Raw genomic sequence first — 22,758 nt, 5'->3', positions numbered from 1 at the left:
ATTTTCTCGGATCCAGGCTCATGTCTGATAGCATGACAGTCGCTCGTATGCGATCAGTTGAACTTATACAAATATCTATCAAACACAAGTATTCCGTTATAAGAAAGCTGACAGGTAAGCTGGCTGATTGGTCTTAGCCAGCTTAGAGCGTCCCAGCCAATAGACTGGGCTGCTAGCCTGCTGCACAGCTCGGGGTATCGTATACTCGGGGTATCCTCCATGGTATCGGAAATCTTCCGTGGCATCGGCACCAATAAAAGAGGCCTGGCTGGCTTCGCTAAAGACGGACATCTGGGTTGGGCTCGCACGGGTTGTGAAGGCTTCAAACCGCGTGAATGGTGTTATGACATGCACCTGAGTGATCGCAAAAGGACGTAATAGAGGACCACAGAACGACGAGTTTTGGTTGAGATTGAGTTATGAGTACTGACCGACATCGGAGACGGAGTAGCACGCCTGCAGCGGTAGCTCCTGGAACGGATCCGAGTCATTTCTGTCGTTGAACAGCTGCAGTACCGCATTGTCCGCCAAACGAACAAACACCTTCTTCCAGAACCTGTGAGAGCAGTGCGGGATATTTATATCATTTGGGAGCGAAGGTAGGTAGGCAAGGGCGGAAAGAATTCGGTGGTTGCTGCTGACCGTAGACGAATATTGCACACGCCCTAATGCGTGGCTAATAATTCATGCTATTCCGTGATCATGCCAGTGTGTCATCATGAGCTATTTGTGATATGATATTGGCATACAAGTAACGACCCAAGTAATTTTGAGGCAAGCAATTAGTTCTATCGCAACATAGCACAAAAAGGGCAACTAAAATAAGCAAATGTGCAGGAAGATGGGCATTATATATTTTACCGCTCGTGACCAAGCCACTGACCTCTGCCCGGTGATTTTTTTCTTATTGGGCTGCCGGAGATACATGTCAAACTCTGCCTTGTCCCAGGTGGTTCTCGGGAACGGCTCCAGCGGCTGTGAGGTGTCCTCGTCGAACAGCGGGGTCTCCGGTGGACTGCCCGATTCGGGCTCCGGACGCTCCACTGCGGATACAAAAAGGAAGTTCGTAGTGATATAATGGAAACAAAATCTGATATTTTTCTAAAGCCATTGACGCACTTTCTCGTAATTTATCAATACAGTTCATCATTTAGTCGGATACCTCGTATCTAAGCAGGTAACTAAAGCATTTACGCAACAACAAAAGCAATAAGTCTTGAGCAAAACTTACTCCATTGCTTTATTCTGCCCGGAATAAGAAGCGTCTCCCCTCCCACTTTTCCTCGCCTCTCGCTCCCCTCGGCTCTGCGCTGTTGACACACCATTACCCAGTCATGCACAGTGGACCGTGCGTACTACACCCCTCCGCACACATCCCTCCCCAGTCCCCACCGTAAGTCAACACCCCCACCTCCAGCACTGCGACTGACTCCTGACCTTTAGCCTGCGGTAGGTCCAGCGAAAGGTCGGTTGCCGGCACTGCGAACGGGTTACTGCCCAAGGTGTCGGCAGGGGCGTCCTGGAACGCAGCGACCGCTGGCTTGGGCGGTGGCGCCAGGGCTGGCACAGGAGCTTGTGACGTCCAGCTCTGCTGTGGTCTGGAAAGGTGCATTGGTGCACGATAAGTCAGATGTGTTCAGTGTTTTGTTGAACTTTGGTCAGTAGTGTAGTTCATGGATAAGTAGTTCATGAATAGAAGGTCATGCATGGTGTCCTATTTGAAAACCTATACAACAGTTCAAAGACACAAAGGCACTAAGCTCCAGAAAAAAGCTTAAGTTCATAACTAAGCTCATCTTTCATCCATGCGAAAATCACTTCCAATGAGACTTCCTATTTCAACATGCTAGCCATATTTGAAAAAACAAACTTCTGCCTTGGTGAAGCATTCATAATAAATGCAATGAGATTCATATTCCCACATCTGTGATCTGTGTAGGAAACACCGCTCTTGTCCTCGACTTTATCCTTCCAGGCGGTGGGGGGGGGCATTTTTTGCCCCCCCCCCTTTAGTTTTTTCGATATATCTCGAGAACCGCTGCGCCGATCGTCACCAAACTTTCAGTACCCTCCCGGGAGCAGCTAGCGCACATAATGACCAAAAATTTTTTCAAATGGCTATGATAGGTTGGCCGCTAATGACGTCAGAGTGACGTCATTTTTGCCATTTTCGACCCAAAAAAAGGTTTCGCGGGAAGAGCTGTCAGGCCTACAGCTTTAGAGATACATAAAAATGTTTCAGACATAAAAGGTGTGGAATCAAAAGGGCTACAAAACTGCTATTTCGGTTTTTCGATTTTTTGGATTTTGACCCCCAAAAATAAAAAAATAGATTTTTCGAAAATAATAGCCGAAAAATCCAAAAAGTTTTTTGAATTTCGAAAAAACCGGAATATATATGATAGTCCCTACCGCCTTCTATCTACATACCAAATTTGAGATCGATACCTCTTTTTTTTGGCCAAGTTATAGCGAAAAAAACTGTTCAAAATTGATGACGTCAAATTTTCAAACTCAATTTTTAGCAATTCTAGAACTCGTAGCGCAAAACAAAGACCACCATTAGACTCCCCGTGACGAGCTGCATCGACTCGATACCCATTTTATGCAAAAATATCAACTTTGAAATTTGACCTTTTTTGACCTGACCTTGACCTGAACTCCACCAGAAAGTGACCTTAACCGTACCTGATGGTCTTATAACCAACACCATTGAGTTGGAAATGAAAAACTGGCCATAAAACATGCATCGCATAACCTTAGTAAAGTTGGGCTCATGTGGTGACCCTTGGTGACCTTTGGTGACCTGACCTGTGACCTGACCTGGTATGACCGGTAACCTCTAATAGCAACATATGTACTAGACAACTGACGCCTCATCGCTGATTTTCGACAAAATGCGTTTTACTCGGTGTTATAGCGCTTTCCCTAGAAGCCCCGTGAACGGTGAAACATTTTGTCTTTGACCTGACCTGTGACGTCATCGGTGACCCCGAGGTCAATGAAATTTGGTTTCCCTCGACAAATTTGACAGGGCTATCGAACGCCGTTTGAATTTTCCGGATCCGTCCAGTAGTTTCGGAGATACGGGGGGGGGGCAAAAAAATGCCCCCCCCCCACCGCGCGGAAGGTGGCTGGTAGGCCCACCGCCTGCCGGGTTATGAACAATTTAAGAATTTCGTGATAAAATCAGCGAGCTAAAACCCAGCTCACGTCACCAAAACATCAGTACTTAAGTCCAGCAGCCTTTCGTTCTCAACGTTCTCTTCTTTATCTGCCCACCCCATCCCCTCCTGAAATCCAGTCTATCGTTCGCACCTGATGAATACGTTGAGGTCGGTCGGCTCATCCTCCGAGTGCTGTTTGCTGGCGCCGCGAGCAGGAGTCGACTGCGGCACCGGAGGTGGCGCCGTCATCGACAGGAACGAGTCGAACGCCGGGTCCTCGAAGCCACCTGGGCCCGCGGACGAAGGCGCAGCGGAGTCGCCCCAGACTGCGGAGGAAGCGGTGGGGAGATAACTGATAAGGTAGAAAGGCTGCTGAAAGTTAGAGAGGCTAGAGAAGGTGACAGTGAAGCAATTACTGCAGCGAGAAAATTGGTATGAGATGCGCCCTTGGATGCTTGTTATGACTATTCGGCTCTTGATACATACATAGGCGAACACGAGAAGCAATGGACCCTGTCATGATCGTGGCCGGCAAATGTTAAGCTTTTTGTGGACCGATAACATATGAAACGCATTTATTATTTCGGAGAAGTCAAGTAATCAAAAAGGATAGCCAAGAAGCTATCATATGCAAAGCTGAGAAGCAATAACTGGTTCCTTTGATGGCGTAATGACATCTTCTGTTACATTTTCACTGTATGACTGACGTTTTGTAGACATACACCAAACTTCTCTTTCTGGTCTGAAACGTACAATAGTTACTCGACCCACAGATCATCTCACCTGACGCAGACTTGTCGGCCGTCCCAGTCGCCGCCCCGAACGGATCCACAGCGCCACCAGTTGCCGCATCATCCGCTGCCTTCTCAAACCTCGCTGCAAACGCGTCAAAGGCATCCTCCTGCGGTGCAGCTGCGTCCGCTACATCGCCGGCTTCCACTGTCTCCAGGAAGGGGTTAGGCGAGGGCGGCGGCTGGCGCCTCGGTGGCGCAGGAGGTGGCGGACGACGCACTGCCGCCGGCTCTGACGCCGCTGGAGCCGAGAAGATGTCTAAGGGGTCAACAGCTTGTGTGGTTGACGAAGCTGCTGCCGCGGTCGCTGGTGGAGTATCGAAGATACCGAGCGGGGAAGGTACCGGAGCGGATGGTACTGCTGGGGGCTCGATGCCTCCTCCGAAGATGCTGGAGGGTTCTGAAGGCGCTGAGAAGATGTTGAGCGGATCGACAGTCGGTTTCGGTGGGGCGGCGGGTGCAGCGGCTGTCACACCAGGCGGAGGGGGCCGGGCAGGGGGCGCGGCTGGCCGAGGAGGCGGCGGTGGTCTCGCCGGCTGAGGCGCCACCTCCGGCTCGGGCGGGGGCGGGGGCGGCGCGGTCAGTTCCTCGGGAGGTGTCAGAGCCGTCGGTGGCTGAGACGGTTCATACTGTCCAGGCGGCGGACCCTCGGCCAGTGTAGGCGTCGCCACCACGGAGGGGATCGGGGACGGTCCTGGCGGACTGAGTGGAGACGGAGGAGTGATCTGAGACACAGGCACCACAGGCGTGGAGAACTCGTCCATGAAGGCGGCCGCCGTGTGGGCGCGTCCGTCTTCCTCCGGTGCATCCACCACAACCTTGGCGTCAGGTGGAGCGTCCAGCTGTAGCTCCAGTGGTCTCAGCGGCACCTCCTCTGACGGTGATGACTGATGGGGCGGCGGAGCCGGCGGCTGCAAACCCTCAGCACTGTCGGCAGCCTCATCCTCCGTCTCCTTCACCTCCTCAGGCGCAGCTTGCGTCGTGCCATCCTTATCTCCCTCTTCTGTCGCTACCTTCGGAGGTTCCGGTGTATCCCAAATCGTTGGCTCGGGTACAGCCGGGACGGAAGCAGGCGCTGCCGTCAACACAGGCTGCTCCAACATGTCCGCTCCGTCCTTCGCTGGTGGCATCGGTGGCCCGTCAGCCAGAAGATCTCCAGTTGGGTGCGCGGCTTCGTCGTGGAACGAACTACTTAGCAGGTCTACCTCCTGTTCTGGTTTTCTGGTCGCCGGTGCGTTGAACAGACTCAAGATCTGATCCTTGGTTTTGGTGACCGGTGCTGCGGGTGCCGAGTCCCAGAGGTCGATCTCGTGGGCGGCAGAGTCCGTGGGCGCATGGGCGTGGTCTGGAGCGTCCTCATGGTCGCTTAGTTCCTCGACGGTCTGGCCGAACGCAGCGCTGGAAAAAACGAGCCGATACTTGCTAAATTCGTTTTGGATGCATTTACTTGAGCGAGAGTTGTTGAGATTTTAACGTTAACTGACTCACTTATGTCTCCATACGCTAGCGTGAGAAGCAAATTTATATGGTCATATGGGACAAAATTATGAAACGGCAGTTGGCAATAGGACACACGCAATATGGCCATACAAATCATTGATTTTTGGGCATTATCTGGCCATTATCGTCACTATCGCAACGATCAATACATGCCGCCACAATCAAAACCTTATGAGTCACGCTATCGACCAATCATAGACAGGTCAAACACGCACGGGCCAGCAAAGCATCTTGGATTTGTCTTAGTTTCTAGCCTATATCTGGACTAAAAGTATTATCGAATGAAAGGTAAAGAGAGGGGTGGGTAATTATGCTCACCTGAAGGCGACATCATGATGTTCCACATGTTCATCCAGACCATCCAGGGGTGGAGACGGCGAGCGGGACAGCATGTGGGTCGGACTCTGGCGCGGCGTCTTCACGTTACTCAGCTGACCGAACAGCGAGTCGCTGGCCGCCTCCAGGTGACCGGTCACGGAGGCCAGCAGGTTGCGGGTCGCCTCGGGCACAGGAGGTCGCGGCGGAGGGGCCGCCGGCCCGTCCAGAAGGTCAGTGTGAGGTGGAGGCGGCACAGGGGGCGGCGCCGTCGCTGCTACGCTGACTTTAGGGGGTGGTGGGCGTGACACCGGCGGCTGAGGCCTGGGTGGCGGTACAGAGTCGGCAAAGGGATTGCTGAGAGCCGCGTCGGCGACAGGAGCAGGCGCGGGCTCCGAGGAAGCCAGGAAGGCGCCGAAGGGGTTGTTGTCCAGGGCTGCAGCTGGGCCTGGAGCGTCGTCCATGAAAGGGTTGCTGAGTGCAGCAGAGTCATCTCGCTGAGAGGATTCGAACCCTCCAAAGCCGCCCATCTCTAAGAAGGGATTACCAGAAGCCATGGTTGATAGTTTTACTAGAAACACTTTCTAACACGCAACACTCACGACTATCGGGGCAGTGTTTTACTGACTTCTTACGAGTGCAGCAGTTCGCGCTCAAGCGCCAGAATCTCTCCTTTACCAGGTACCAGACTGTCAGCGATGCTTGTATCAAACGGATCGACTTCCTCGGGTTCTTCAACAGTCGGAGCTGACACAACAGTTGCCGTCAGTGTTTGTCCTGCGCCAGGAGCTCCGGTATCAGCGTCCAGGAGACAGCCAACCGCACCAGCAGCGGCCTTCGGGGTGGCCGGCCTGGCTACCTTCTCTTCTCCGCGCGGATCAAAATCAGGGTCGCTCACAGAACGTTTCAGCGCCGGCGATGCCGCTTCGTTTCCGGCGAACTCTTGCTCGAGGACGCGGAGCTCGGTGGCACCGTACTTGTCGGCAATCGACGTGTCAAACGGATCGAGCGCAACCGGGGAAAGTGGTCGCGGTGGTGGAAGATCTGCGCTTGGCTGGAGTGTTGGTGCCTGCTCTGAGGTTGGAGTTACCGCAAGAAGCTCGTCTGCAGAAGGTGCCAACAGGGAGGCGGGCAGCTTAGCGGGCGGAGTTGGCCGGGGAGGGGCTGGTCGCGGGGGTGCGGGTCTTGTCGGTGGTTGTTGTGAGCAGCGTACTTCACCAAGAAGCTCGCTTTCGAGAACACGTAGCTCGGTGTGTCCGAACTGTTCTGCGGCGGATGTGTCGAATGGGTCGATTTCCTCTGTTTCTGACTGGGTCCCGGTAGCAGAGACGGGCTGGAGCAGTGGATTGGGATCTTCGGGAGTGGACGCTAGCAGTGCTGCCGAGCTCTCAGATACACTCAGGGAGCTTGGTTTCGTAAAACGAGCGCCGTCAACCTCAGACGGATGTACGATACTAGCAGGGTCGACGTAAGACGTATCGAAAACGTCTCTTTCTTCTTCTTCTGCGCCTGCTTCTTCTTGTACACTGTTCGTACCGGACTTTACTGCTGAAATCTCTTCGGCTAAGTTGGGAAGAAGTTCGGTGAGTTGTTTTGGTGCCGGAGCGGGGGACGCTCCAAGCAACTCCTGCTCAAGAACTCCTACCTCAACAGTGCCGAATTTGTCGGCGATGGATGTGTCGAACGGATCTATCTCTTCAGGCGGGTCCTCCGGGCGCTGTGGAACTAGCTCAACAGGTGCCGTGTGCTCCTCTTCAGGAGTTAGGGTAAGGAGCTCTGGAAGAGGTGCAGGCTTTGGCTCAGGTGTCACGTCAAATGCTACCGGAAAGGTAGAATCACTCTTAGGAGCAGGTGGAGGAGGTCGTGGCGGTGCACTGGTTGCAGAGAGATCTAGTTTTGTTGCTAGATCTGTTACTGCAGCTGGCTCAGGTGTTGTCAGAAGTTCGGTCTCTAGTACTTGCAGCTCGACGTTGCCGAAAGTGTCCGCGATAGATGTGTCAAATGGATCGACCTCTGCCTGTGAGGTTGAGCCTGTTACCTGCTCCGTTGGTAAAACAACGGGCGTAGAGTCTTGCGTTGGCGTCGAGGCTAAAAGCTCTGCTGCGTCAACAGGTTTCGAGACAAACCCTCCAGCAAATGATGTATCGAACGGATCTGGTTCCGGTTTCTCTTCTCCTGCACGAGGGTCAAAGTCAAAGTCGTCCTCGTTTGCAACGGGGACCGATGTCTGCTCAGATCCTGGTGCGTCGGAAGAGTCGAAAAGCTCCTGCTCGAGAAGCTTGATTTCGGTTCCGACAAGCTTGTCTGCAGCGGTGGTATCAAAGGGATCAACTTCCTCTTCTTCTTCCTGGCTGGTTTGATTGTTATCAGGCTTCTTTTCCTGTTCGTTTGAAAACTTGATTGGTTCGGGGAGAGGTTCGTAGTCGTGATGTTCGTTAGATGTCAAAAAGTCTGGTGTCTCTTTTTCTGGAGAAGTGATAATCACAGGCGGTGGAGGACGAGATGGTCTCGGCTTTGCTTCTCCAAAATCGGCCTCAAACTTGACTTCCTCTTCGTCAAAGTCAACTGTGTCAGCAGTCTTGTCTTCACCCAGGACTTGTGTGACTGCAGATGTATCGAATGGGTCGTCGTCACCGATGATTTCCTCGCGATCCTTGGCTCGAAGAAGTGATTCGGTTGCAAGAGAATCAAACTCTAGGTCGTTTTCATCAGGTGGTTTGGCTGTAAGAATCTGCTCGTTACTCCCAGCCTGAGAAGGCTCAGCCTTGGTATCGAACTCGCTGACAATATCACTGATAATCTGGTTGTGGGGTTCAGTGGGACTATTGTCCTTGCTCTTTACGGTATCGGGTACTGGCTGGGGTTTGTGGAAGTCAGGTGTTACGGCAAGATTTAACTCGAAATCGCCGCCATCTTCAATGTCCTCATCAAGAAGTGTTTTCTTTGTCGGTGCCTCCTCTGTCGGAGAAACAGTTGCACTTTTTGTAACTCTGATGTCCTCCGAGGGTAGAGCCGCTTCTGATGTTTCAAGTAGGTCCAAGGAGCCCTTTCGTCTGTAAACACCTCGCTCCCGACGGCGTGATTTCTTAGGAGCAGCTGTAGCTGGAGCTTCTACCTGCTCGGCGGACTTCTCGCTATCTTTCTGGGCACCGCTAAGGACTTCAACTGCTTTGCCTAACGCGAAAGCCTTAAGTTTCTTTTTCTTGATTTCTTCTGGCTTTTCACGGAGGACCTCGTCAACCGCTGATGTATCGAATGGGTCGTCGCCGTCCTCTGTTGGACTATCAGGGATAACAGCAAGGTTGATATCCTTGACGGCGTCAACGTATTCGGTGTTAAAGACGTCCTCTTCGAAATACTGAGCACGTTCTAGTTTCTCAACCTCGGATAAAACCTCTTCAAGGTCACGCCTTTTCTCAGGAGATGGTGTTTTCTGAGATTCAACAGGCTGTTCTACTGGTTCAGGCTCTGTCTCAGACTCTGGTGACTCTTCCTCAACATCTACGTCGACCCACTTCGGCTTGCTGACCTCAGGAGCAACTGGCTTCTTTTCTACCTCAGGTTCTTGCTCAGAAGCTGGCTTCTTCTTGATGAAGTAGCTTGTTTCCTTGATAGTCTGGAGACTCTCTTTTGTGCTGCTGAGAACGGAGTCGACACCGGATGTGAGCGCACGGAACTTGGCCCACTCGTCTGACTCTGCCGGCTTCTGCTGTGGCTTCCCCGACTCCTCTGAAGGAGCCGCTGCAGCTCCCGCTGCTGTCGGATCCTCGGCTCCTTCGTCACCCTGACCTTGTTCTTCTTTCTCTCGCTGTTCCTGTTCGCGAAGTTCCTGCTCCCGCTGCTTCTCAAGACGATATTGCCGAAGCTCTTCTTGCTCAAGCTCTTCTTCGGTAGGCTTTTTCTTGCCTTTAACTTTCTTCTTGATGCCTTTTGTTAATTTGTACATGTCCTAACTTGAAAGATCTGAAACAGATAGAAAGAAGTGTAAGTATGGATATCAGGACTGCCATGAGATAATGACCTATGTGAGCAGTGTTTTGTTGCTTGGAGATTCCGGAATGTGCTACAAAAGCACATAGCTCATGAACGTAATGCAAGTGCTTATAGCCATGGAGCTTTGAGAACGTGTGTGCACTTTCTGTGCACACACTTTTTACAGCATGTAGAAACTGTGTGATCTACAGCATGAGGGACCGCATTGGCAAAACCATTGAAATTAAGAAAAGGTTGTGACGGATTTGCGCATATTTCTCCTCCGACAGAGTTCCTGTCATTGGACACCGATGGACGTCACTATGACGAAAGAACTCTGTAGCTATCATCCACGGCTAAAAAAAGATTGCTTTCAAACTTTTCACCATCGATCTGTTTGATTGTGTACCTATAGTTATATGTTCTCCATTGTGACTAGAATGCGTTCATTTTAGCAGACGTGAATGACCAGTGGAGGTCAATAGGATTGTGAATGGGCAGTATTCGATAGGCAATCACTAGCTCGCTCAAGGTCCACAGTGAACGTTTTACCAAAGTACGTTTCCTGATTGTGGACGGGACAGACTGCAGCGCTGTGAATTAGTTATGACTCATACATGTCCGCAGGGACTTTGCATCGGGTATTGCTCCCCTTCCCCTCGCCTGAGGAGTGAATCAGAATTCTCCCCTCGCCCCTCCGTGCTGGCGGACCAGACAACCTCCGTCTGGCTTTACCAGCGTCTCCCTAGCAGTCCTAACATCGCTAGAAGCCGTGTCAGTTCACCGGCTTCAACGGACCCCGGCCGGAGACGATTGGACATTGTTCAAGATTCATGGCGGACAGAGCCAGTTTTACTGTCTGGGGAGATCAGGCAGTGTTGCAGCAGGAACAGACGGGCTGTCACAGGCATTGGCGGAGATTGGCTGGTAAAGTCAGGTGGAATTTCTTTAAATCGGGCAATATGTGGGGTGAATTGGCGCATTCTGTATAAAAAAAAACATATGGAATATGTTGGTATGTTATTTCTGCTTCCTGGTTTACTTTTCACATCATTTGGGTATTAGCAACGTGTACTCGGGTCGTTACAATAACGTAATATAACAAATGTAGGTACATGATTGATGCGAGCAATATAATTGCCGAGCAGAATAATAACAGAAGCATCCAGAATAATTTACTTAGTTCCAATAAATTTGATAGGTCATGGAGTGCGATAACATTTTGTAAATAGACCCATATTCAGCCTTCGCTTACATTATTTTACGGGACATTCAAAACTGATAAACTGACGTCGCAAAGTTCCACGCGTTTCAAGTCAGTAAATTGCAATGTCATGTCCAGTCGTCTGCCGGTGACTCCTTTATTCTCCGGTGCTACAGACGACACTTCAAGCACCTGGTTTATTCACGATGATTACGTAAGGCTGTTGCGTCCTCGCATGGCCTTATTCCTCGCCGGTGTTCATGATATGACGCATCTGTTGCGTCTCTGCAACAGTCACGGCCCACCTGTGAGCTTCAGGGTAAAATGATGAAATGAGCCTTAATCAGTGAAAATACGGGAAAAAGTGTGTTTATAGGTCAGAAATTTACTGCTTGCGCTTCCAAAATTTGGAAAACTACGTCTACAACCGAATGTTTGTATTGTATGTATATGTTATCAACCGAATATTTGGCTATCTAAATATCAGGAATAACATCAAAACTTTTGACATTTCGCAACACTGCAGAATCATTTCACAACGCTGCATTATTATTTCACAAAGCACAATATTGAAAAAGAGCAATGCAGCGTATCAAACCAGGGTGGCACGACTGGTATATCTGACATTTCAAGCAAATAGATTACAATCCAACTATTTTACGTAACAATTTCTTAGACACCACCGCAATATCGAAAGCGACTGCGCCTGGTCATGGCTAGGCCAATCCTCCGTACCCCGTCGGTACCCGCCGTGCCTGAAGTCCAGCGACCCTCCCTACCCAGGCCGCCGCTGCCGACGGCTCGCGGCCTTCCCATGCGTCAGCCGACACCCCGCGGAGTAGGCGCCGATCGTCGGCCTGCCCTCCCTCTGCCGACGCGACGTCTCGCGTCGGACGGCCATCGATCCCACGGGCGCCCCGTCGACGCCGACGACGACGGCCGTCGCTGCCGATGCTGCTGCCAGCCCGCCGACGGCGCACCGTTCATCGAGTGCTCGCCTGAGGTAGCGGCGGTGGCGGGGGGGGGGGGGTTGGTCACGACCAAGATGGCCCCCGCTGACGGCAGCTGATTCATTGTGACGTCATCAGACGGACGCAGGCGGAGACAGTGACGTCACTGAACCCATCGGAGGCCGAGGGGGAGGGTATAGGAAGGGAAAGGATGGATTGTGAAGGCAGATCGGTATCTCCTCTAAGAGTTATCGAGCCCATGGTACACCGGAGATAGCCGTGGATGAATTTGGAGTTTGTTCGAGCCCGGCATAGGACACTTAAGCAAAACTGAATTTGTTTTATTGGGATGTTTTTATACCCCCTACCAATGAATCATGTTCAGTAGATACTGAACATGGGCTTCATTTGATTTGATTATCTATTATGAATTACATACTAGTATATTCTTTAAATCAATACTATGGGAATATTTTTTGGGCATTATAATCATCAGTAGCGGCTGTCAAAGATTGGAACAAAATGTAGTCATGATGTGTTACCAATTCTCACAAATACATGGTTCACATTCTGTCAAATGCAGCAATTAACCCTCGCCCGTAAACGGCGATCTGCCACCTTCGCCCATGCGGGGGGGGGGTTGGTGCGACCCCCCCTTGGCGTTTGAAAACGGAGCGTTGTAGAGCTTAGCGGAAAAGACCAACGGATTGCTCTCGCCGAGATCTCGCGATTGGTGGTATATTTTTTGGTCCTAGGTCAACATTTGACCTACTTTTGACCGGTCAAAGGTCAAATTTTCGGAAAAATAGACTTTTTCAATTTTCCGCGGCGATTGCGGCAAAACAGTGGAAGATATCGACTTGAAACCTTCACTATCGTGTTCCTTGATCAATTCTCTATCGTTTGGTATGTATTTCGTTTCCCTAGCTCTAAAAATGGCGCGTTGGGAGCGCCGGAAGTCGGCAAGGTCACAGTCGGCGGCAGAAATTCGAAAAATCAAAATTTAAATTTTTGAAATCTGATTGTATTTTTGGATTTGGGAGGTCCATTTGCTCCCTATAGAAGCTAATATTGCTGCATATTCCCATTGAGGTGACAAGAATTAGCAAAATAGTGGTTCGGGCGCTTTTCAAAAATAGTACCGGACGCTGTTCCTCTTGTGACGTCATAGCTCCGTGACCTGACCTGACCCGGTCAAGTTTCTTATACCATATGATAGCCAATACTTGCCCCAACATGCATGGGAAGTTTCATCACGATCCATCAACCGATGTCCATACCACCGGCAGGAAACCTCGGGCGTTGGCACTCAGTTTGTGAAAATCCGGCCGGAGGCTGTTCCCTTTGTGACGTCATAACTCCGTGACCTGACATGACCCGGTCAAATTTTTTTTTTATCAAAAGATGCGCAAGATTTGCCCCATAAGGTACCCAAAATTTGGCGGCGCTGCACGCCGCCGTTTTTGCACTACTTCCGAAAAGCCTCAGGGGGGGGGGGGGTTGCACCAATCCCCCCCTACATGGGCGAGGGTTAACATCTAGAATTTCTTACGTTATATGCGAATGAATACAAGACCACTTTTACTGTGATTAAAAGCAAAGCATTTGACTTCAGAAGAACATATAGCGTCAAGAGGGCTATCCACTTCCAGACGCCTACTTCCACCGAGCAGAAAATACATCACCCCACCGTTCCTGCGACGGCGGGTAGGTGATGAAGGTGATATATGTCGTAGCTAGGTCCTGAGGATGACTCATCTTTTGAGGTGAGGTGAACTAAGATGAAATGGCCAGGAAGATAAATTTGGCATGTGTGGTTCTCGCCCACCCGTGCCATTCCTAAGCATTGGCTGTTTAGTGTCCAGCCTACTCAAATCGGATGTCTGGAGAATTATGTACGTAATGGAACCTGCAGACCATGCCCAAGTTCTGCTTTGCCAACACTGGCAAATGATCTTAACCCTTGCATGTGTAGGGGGGGGGGGGTCGGATGGACCCCCCCATGGTTTTTCGGGAATAACTCGCGTAAAAAGCGGCCGATCGCGACGAAACTTTCAGTACCCTCGCATTGATCAATTTTACACCTACCCTGAAAATTTCATGACCCTGACCCAAATGACCTTTGACCTGTGACCTCTTTTCCGAGACCATGTTTGGCCGGAATCGCGATTTCGCGTATGTCGGCTCGCACTAGCCGCGTGTTTGCAAGCTTTTCGTGGTTTCAAACGTTCAAACATGTGATTTGATGTTACTCCCGTGTGTGTCAAGGTCACCTGAAGGTCAGGTCAGGTCATTGACCTTTGGTGACCTCGGGTGACCTCGGGTCACTTTTTCGAGTTTTACATGTTTCTAGGCTAGTTTTTGGAGCTGAATTCGAATTTAGCAACCATTTGAACATTTACGAAGTAGTTTTGGTGACTTCGTAACATGTTACGAAGCTGTCAGAGACGGTTGACACGTACTACGAATACCCGTCACGACGCCTACTGGTTGACCTGACCTGACCTGACCCGACCTGGTCTAAATGCTTCAAGACATCATCTGTGATCAAAACTAACACGATATTCGTGATCAGCACCCCGAAAAACCCCTTAGCAGCCACACTTTACGACTTTCTAACAGGTCCCGATTTTCCCGACTTTGGGTCATTGACCTGACCTGGAAGGTCAACCAATGACCTAGGACCTTAAAATTGGGTATCATCGGCTTCCTCTCGTCACGGGCAACACGCTCGTTTTTTCCGCGAAGCTCTAGCTCGATCAGGGGCCAAACGGCAAGGGGGGGGTCCAACCGACCCCCCCCCCCTACACATTAGAAGCTGGCAAACGCCGCACACATGCGAGGGTTAAGTGGGTGCCTATATTGGGAAAGCACCCGATTACTACGCTAAGCTTTACTGATGCATGTATTTCAAGCAATCTAATGGCAATGTTTTCAATTTGTTTAAATCAAGAGTAAGTACATAAATACTGCAAAGCAGCGTTACAGCTCATTTCAATGTAAATTCGCGGTGCTAGAGTGCGGTCATAGTACGCCTCTCGTCTGTGGCGTTAATCGATCCAGTGCTGCTCTCTCAGGGCCCAGCCGACCGTCCAATCTCACGCGGTAGACGACAGGCGCTGTCTAAGTAATCAACACCTTACCACTCCCTAGCAGAGCGCTGTGGCCTCGCAACATGTGTCAGTGTTTGGTACATCCTTGTAAGTACGCCTTGCTGAGTAGCGGAACTCTTGTCAAGTAGTCGATCTCGGTCTACTGATCGCAGCTTAGAACTCGACTGGTAATGGTCTGGCCCAGGATGGTAGAGAACGGGGAGGCATCCATCCTCTTCCATCCTCAGTACCTATTAGTGGTGTCAATCGGAACTTGAATCTTCGGAATTCCGATTTTGTCCAATGTCCAACTCGGAATTCGGTTGGACAATGACAGCAGCCTTTGGACAACTTTGGACAATCGCTTGCTACACCTCAATATTTTTATAAAGTAATTGTGTTTTAACATTGATTGGCTGTTAGAAAGCTCAGCTTTCGATATGATTAACACTTTTGAGCTGGTAACGATAGATTAAAAGCAAATTAAATAACGGTGTTGAGTGTAAACTATTGCGTAGATGTCGGACATCTTTGGACAAATGGCTGGCTTGGACATTTCTGGACGGACAGTCGACGTAAGTATTGGACATTGGACGGACATTGGACAAACGTTTCCTGAAATTGACACCACTAGTACCTATCGTTGATCACCATCGTTACGGGCTGTCGGTCGCCCCTACCAGGCAATCGGCAAGAGGAGGTTCTTGGGGAGCATACCCCTCGGGGATGACCGTTTGAACGGCTGGATGGGTTGTATGTACTATCGGGACAAGCCAGTTCCAACGGGACGGATTCAGCCTATGCTACGGGACACCAGCCAGGGGTTGCGTCAGCTCAATGAATTAATTTCTTCTCTCAGCTCGCCAGTCCAAAATGGTCTGAATGGACCGGAAGCCTTGTTAAACCGAGCAAACGAGGAAAACAGAGAGCGATGCGCGCTGACTGACTGACGTGGCACACTGGATGCCAGACACTGATATTGCAACACGGCCCTGAATTCTGATGCATTCAACTCACGTCGTGCTGATGTTCGCACAAATCGTCAGTTTCTTTTTTTTTTGGGGGGGGGGGGAGATGTTGCGACTCCCCTAACTTGGCTCCTACACCACGCATCAACAGGCGATATGCGTCGTCGTTTTTATTAGCGTGGCTATTTGAAATGCTAGGGATAACAGGTATCGTCACAAGTTGTAGTTAAGTTGAAAGAAATCAAGCCAAATTTTGAACACGAGTTTTATAATCAAAGTTAGTGACGGAACTGAAATAGGCACACTGAAAACCCGAAGCATATTTATCTTTATCAATGAGGCTTGCCCTTCAAAGGCTCTCCACTAGATACCTACCTCTCAATCACAAAGCATTGTATTTGCCTTGATCTGATGATCCCTTGAAAGGTCATCTACATGAAGCTCGGCTTTCAGCATTTATTCCCCGCAGCCGACATCTTCATTCCAGCAGCCAAGTCTGCTGCGACATGAAGTTCAGCACCCGGCCGCTGGATGGCAGCACCATGCCTGCCTGAAGTGGTAGGCTGTGCCGCCGAGCTCTACCGGCTCATGACGCCTGGATGTTAGGCTGTGCCGCCGTCCGGCCTGGAGCGCACCAAATCGGACTGCAGCCCCGGCGGATCGATTGGCAGAAATGGTTTGCAGGGCGGTGGTGGCGCCGAAACTCCGCCGGCCGCAGGGGACGCGCCGCCGAGACGACCCGCCGACCACGCTGCCGGCTCTGGTCGCCGCCATTGCCCCGGCCGAGAGGGCGACCGCGACCGTGGGGCATTTCCGACGGCCGGGTGCTCAGAGCGATAGGGTCGCGGTGACGGGATTCAATATCCTCGTTGTGAATGGGTCTGGGCCTGGCGATGGGAGCTCTGGGAAATGGTCGTCGGTGGCTCGGTAGGCGGCTGACGGCGACACCGAAATGCCATTGCCGGAGAGCGGTGGAGGTCGTTGTTTTCACCCGCGCTGAGAGTCTGAGATCAAGCTTTCTGGTCTGCTGGTTGCATAAAACGTGATCTCCCATCTGAATTAAGTTTAGCCTTTAGCAGCACAGTACACTTCTTAATTATGCAGTCAGATATGAGTTTCAGACGAATATAAAAACCGATGAGAGCCCATCGACCTCTAACCGACTACCCGAAAAGAAAACCACCAGCGTGTTTCTCCAATCTTTCCCCGAACTTCGTACGACCTCTCCATCACGTAATCACTTGAGATTTCCACCTCTAATCACACTCTCCGACAAAAACAGGGATGTTGGACCAAACCGAACATCGCTCGATAACAAGACGACGACACGTCCCATTGAGGCCCGCACAGCTCCCGACCTCCCTGCCACTCCCCAGCCGCCCGACCCACCCAGTCGCCGGCCGGGTCCAGCTGACTGACCTGACCTCTGTGGCGTCACGTACCTGAACCAGGGCATGTTTCTCTGGTGACGCTATGGTTGGTGAGACGGCCAACGGGGGCACACAGTCACACCGTCGCCGCCGCCTGCACCGTCCGTCCTGCCGGCCGCGCGGGTCGAGCCGTGCGCAGGCTCGGCCGTATTGACCGTCGGCGGCGGCGGCGCCGGCGGCGGCGCTTCTCCGGCCTCCCCGTGGCGGAATGGAGAACTAACGGTCCAGGCGCGCCGCCCACGTGACGGGGATGGGAGGGGGACGGGTGGGGAAGGAGGGGAGGGGGCCTGGATGGGGAATCTCAGTAATTGCGGGGCGAGGCTGGAGTTTTGAAAGAGGAGTCGGGAACCGAAATAAGACACCAGCGATATACGTAAAACGACAAGAAATGTTATCGATGATGTTATGTTCAACATTGATACAGTAAATTAGCGTGCTGATAATTTTTTTCCGTTTGGTATGACCGATAACGTCATTGATGACCTCGAAGTCAACAAAATTAGGTCTCGCTCGACTGTTTTTCTGGGGCCAGCAAACGCCAATTGAATTGAAAATTGGACTCGTAGTTTCAGAGGCAGGAGTTTGTAGAGCCCCTGTCACTTGCGTCATGGAATAAATTCCAGTCAGATGAAAGTTAAGTGACACAACATAACGTTACTGTTTCATGAATAGTGGCCAACTAATCATAACTGACAAAATAGACGCCATAGTGTTTGATATTATTCACAGAGGTCTTGGACAGCCATGTCACGATCGAGAAAGAGCGATCAGTTACTTTATACGGATCACTTCACAAGTGTCAGCAGTGCTCTGAATTTCATAAATCATAAGCGAAAGGCTGGATCAACACTAAAGACTTGGATCACAGATCCCGCTTCATCTATGAAGCGGGGTATATCGTTTCTGAATATTTGATTAATATCATAATGTTTCTATGCTTCAAATGTTATGGTATGCTTCAAATCACGTCCTTCAATGTGAGTATAGATGCTGGTGTGGTTTGCAATTTCATACATTTCCCTGTGATGGTGGCTGGCTGGGCCAAGATGAACTTTTAGTCAGGATAAATTTAAATTAGTTATCATGGACATTCTTTATTTGAAATATAATGTGCTTACGCGTACGATTTTTATCTGTTATCCCTTATCCCAAATACTTCATGATTAAATTTCAAAACAACACCGTTCTCTCTCTGCCACCACTCTATAGCATAGGATGAGGAATTTCATCATAACGTCGCCTCTTCTCATAACTTCACCGATTGCTTTGATTTATGCGCCGTGCGATGGGAATGTCGAAGTCACCTGGTACGGTCAAAATTGATCTCTGAGCCCACATCACAATATGCAGTGGATTTATTATACCATTCTGATCGTATAGCATCGTTCGGATTGCGGGCCTCACATTTTTAGGCAGTGCCATCTTCTGAATCAGAATATTTCAGAAGCAGGCTCCTCTGCAATATTTTCTTTATGTAATCGTTCAATCTCTTATTACTAATTAATGATTCAAGAAGAACCATCTTTTACAAAGGAATAAGCTTTATTCTGGACTGCATGAAACATTGAATTTTCTTCATCTAAGGTAATACAATGTAAAACTTCTTTTTTCATAACGTGCCTAACATAAATCGAATGGAGCTAGTAAGGTGCTTGCACTTAAAAGTGACACTCAATGACATACTTCTGTTATGGTCTGCGTCCGTGTGTGTTTGTGTTCCATTGTGTTGTATGAATGTGTTTTAGAATAGACATTCAGTAAGTGGCCTCACAGTCTGTGCTTACACTGCACTAAATAAGGAAATATCAGAAACATATAATGCAATTACAAATTAATTACCTACTGAAAGACATTGCATGACACGCCCCATGACCGCCGCATCTTTTATATGTAAAGAGAGTAAAAATCAAACCACAGATAACAGTACTACTGTTATCTGTGATCAAACAAAAGTTAAAATGATTTTTCCCATACATGCAACATTGCACGTTTAAATCGAGAAAGCCAGGCATTAAAATGGCACGTGCATTATCCTGCACTTTTGAAACATACAAGAAGTCAATGCTGATTGGTTTCCGAGACATGCAGGAAAATATGTTTTCCTGCACCTTTCGACGTTTTCCTGCACCCCTCGGCGTTTTCCTGCACCTCTCAACTATATGACGTCATTATGAATGACGTCACATCATAAAGTTGAAGAGCATCACTTTGCTCCTTATAACTTCGTTTTATCTATCGTCCATTTTATTTGATTGGCTTATGATATACCTACCTACATTGTGTTTGATGCAAGGATTTTATTATTTGTCATGAATAAAGTGAAACATCACCATATAAAACTTTGACGCTATTTCGCAACAAACCATAACCAGGAAAGACTCAACAAGGTTGAAATTGGGGCGTTTTGGTTCCTCAAAAACATTTGCAGCGCTCCATATAATGGTGCGCATGTATGGGAAATAGCTTCCCGCACCTCGTATTTTAATCGAAAGTACCTCGGGCCTACCGGCCCTCGGTACTTTCAATTAAAAAACTCAGTGACACAATTAAATTTTCCCAGCCCCGGGCAGGAAAATACATTCCTGCCCGGGGCTGGGAAAATTTAATGGTGTCACCGAGTTTTTTAATTGAAAGTACCGAGGGCCGGTAGGCCCGAGGTACTTTCGATTAAAATACGAGGTGACACCATCAAATTTTCCCAGCACAGGGCAGGAAGCTATTTCCCATACATGCGTACCATTATAGGGAGCGTTGCAAATGTTATGGAGGAACCAAAACGCTCCAATTTCAACCTTGTTGAGTCCTTCGTGGCTATGGTTTGTTGCGAAATAGCGTCAAAGTTTAAGTTTTATATGGTGATGTTTCACTTTATTCATGACAAATAATAAAATTATTGCATCAAACAAAATGTAGGCAGATATATCATAAGCCAATCAAATAAAATGGACGATAGATAAAATGAAGTTATAAGGAGCAAAATGATGCTCTTCAACTTTATGATGTGACGTCATTCATAATGACGTCATATAGTTGAGAGGTGCAGGAAAACGCCGAGGGGTGCAGGAAAACGTCGAAAGGTGCAGAAAAACATATTTTCCTGCATGTCTCGGAAACCAATCAGCATTGACTTCTTGTATGTTTCAAAAGTGCAGGATAATGCACGTGCCATTTTAATGCCTGGCTTTCTCGATTTAAACGTGCAATGTTGCATGTATGGGAAAATACATTCCTGCCCGGGGCTGGGAAAATTTAATGGTGTCACCGAGTTTTTTAATTGAAAGTACCGAGGGCCGGTAGGCCCGAGGTACTTTCGATTAAAATACGAGGTGACACCATCAAATTTTCCCAGCACAGGGCAGGAAGCTATTTCCCATACATGCGTACCATTATAGGGAGCGTTGCAAATGTTATGGAGGAACCAAAACGCTCCAATTTCAACCTTGTTGAGTCCTTCGTGGCTATGGTTTGTTGCGAAATAGCGTCAAAGTTTAAGTTTTATATGGTGATGTTTCACTTTATTCATGACAAATAATAAAATTATTGCATCAAACAAAATGTAGGCACATATATCATAAGCCAATCAAATAAAATGGACGATAGATAAAATGAAGTTATAAGGAGCAAAATGATGCTCTTCAACTTTATGATGTGACGTCATTCATAATGACGTCATATATTTGAGAGGTGCAGGAAAATGTCGAGGGGTGCAGGAAAACGTCCAAAGGTGCAGGAAAACATATTTTCCTGCATGTCTCGGAAACCAATCAGCATTGAGTTCTCGTATGTTTCAAAAGTGCAGTATAATGCACGTGCCATTTTAATGCCTGGCTTTCTCGATTTAAACGTGCAATGCTGCATGTATGGGAATGTATTATCCTGCCTTACTGTAGACAGAACTCACTGAAAAATCCCCTGCACGTCAGCAGCTTCAAATTAAATCACGATTCACAGCCTAGCACTGCCTCAGAGCAGTTACGAAACCAGTCTCTGGGCGAAATCACTTTAGGAGCTGGGCTGTCTTCTGCCGCCTCGATACACTGGCCCGTCTATAAACCAATGCCCCTGACCCCCCCCCCCCATACGTGGGTGTGATGCCATTCAGCGCTGCGCCATTATCGGGATTGGCGCCGCCTTGTGCTCGGACAGATTTGATTGTTAGTGTGTCAGTCATGGATAGCAGGGTCTCGTGGGAAATATGGCATAGATGTTTGCGCAACAGAGAGGAAAGAATGCCTCCAGAACGCTACAGTTGAAACGCTTGTCTGAACAGTGAACATGAATGTCGATGCAGCTGCAATACCTATCCCAAAAAGTCTAAATCCAGCAGTATCAGCATTCCCACCTCGGCTACAAGTGACCCAGCTTCAGACCCAGTTCCAGACCAGCCCAGCACCAGAGTCCCCAGCCCCTGACATTTTGCAGAAGTCAGTCTCGGCGTCACTGCTCTGTCCTGTCCGGGGGTCTAGGTGCCTGCTGTCTGTCACGCTGTCACTAGAGAGACACTGATAGCAATGGACGCGTAATAACGAGTGAACAAGTGGTGTAATTCGTATCTCTACTTGCATGGACGAGCAGCAATGTCAATAATCGATAAAAAATAAACTTAAAGTGCATGCACAACGTGTTCTGTATCAATTTGATTCAAGCATAGATGCCTAAAAAATGTCAAAAGGTTCAGCTTGTGCCTTACAGCTAATGGAACTACATAGTGCACACTACACAGTGCACACATATAACATGAACATGATGATGCACACATAAAAACAGTGACATGATCACTGATCACTGTAGGTAGGGGAAGTTGGGGCAATGCCGGAGTTGGGGCAAAGCCGAAATTCGAGATATTTCGAAAACCGTAAGACATGGATGCCACCTGTCAGTGATGCTCTGAAGCTTAAGTGAGTACAATTATCGCATGTTTGTTACGAGTCGTCATTCGGAATACTTCGGCTGTGAGGGCGCCAAGAGCGTTTTCAAGGTACGCGTTCCTTGTACTACATGCGCCTTTGAAGCTGCATTTCTTACTCATTATGCTACCGTTTGTCTGGCCAATTCGGTCAAGTAATCTTCAGCATGTCTTTGCATAAGTGTGCTGACTATTTGAAATTTATACGGCACGTTGAAAAGTTATGGGCCTGCAAATGAAAGTGTGGCTGGCTGGGGTAATGCCGAAAACGTGCAATTACGCACGTTAAAGCACGCTACGTGGACTTTACTGCTGTAGACTAGCAACGCGAATTTTTAGTCACACAAATGACACTTGCAACCGACACAACGGCCTGTTACCTCTAAGGAATTATTTACCTGGTATTTTCTTATTATATCACACAATTATAACTTCCAGTGTGCACCAAGCGTCCTCAAGCTCT

At 49.1% G+C, this 22,758-nt stretch overlaps 1 protein-coding gene across 1 annotated transcript in view; it reads right to left on the bottom strand.

Moving 5' to 3' along the window:
- LOC122366362 (titin-like) overlaps positions 1-22,758 on the bottom strand; it is a 35,716-nt gene that overhangs the window by 12,166 nt on the left and 792 nt on the right. Inside the window, exons 2-8 of the mRNA XM_043338538.1 lie at positions 6,409-9,736; positions 5,777-6,355; positions 3,951-5,356; positions 3,319-3,493; positions 1,438-1,598; positions 884-1,043; positions 432-556 (exon numbers count right to left, since the gene is read on the bottom strand). Of these exons, the coding sequence (XP_043194473.1) occupies positions 432-556; positions 884-1,043; positions 1,438-1,598; positions 3,319-3,493; positions 3,951-5,356; positions 5,777-6,355; positions 6,409-9,719 (5,917 nt within the window). The 5' untranslated portion in view covers positions 9,720-9,736. The remainder of the gene's footprint in view (positions 1-431; positions 557-883; positions 1,044-1,437; positions 1,599-3,318; positions 3,494-3,950; positions 5,357-5,776; positions 6,356-6,408; positions 9,737-22,758) is intronic.

The sequence above is a fragment of the Amphibalanus amphitrite genome, unplaced genomic scaffold (assembly GCF_019059575.1).
Source record: "Amphibalanus amphitrite isolate SeventyFive unplaced genomic scaffold, NRLGWU_Aamphi_draft 000800F_arrow, whole genome shotgun sequence".
In the NCBI taxonomy this organism is placed as follows: domain Eukaryota; kingdom Metazoa; phylum Arthropoda; class Thecostraca; order Balanomorpha; family Balanidae; genus Amphibalanus; species Amphibalanus amphitrite.
Note: the sequence above shows the minus strand (reverse complement) of the source record. Positions and strands in the feature narration are given on the sequence as shown.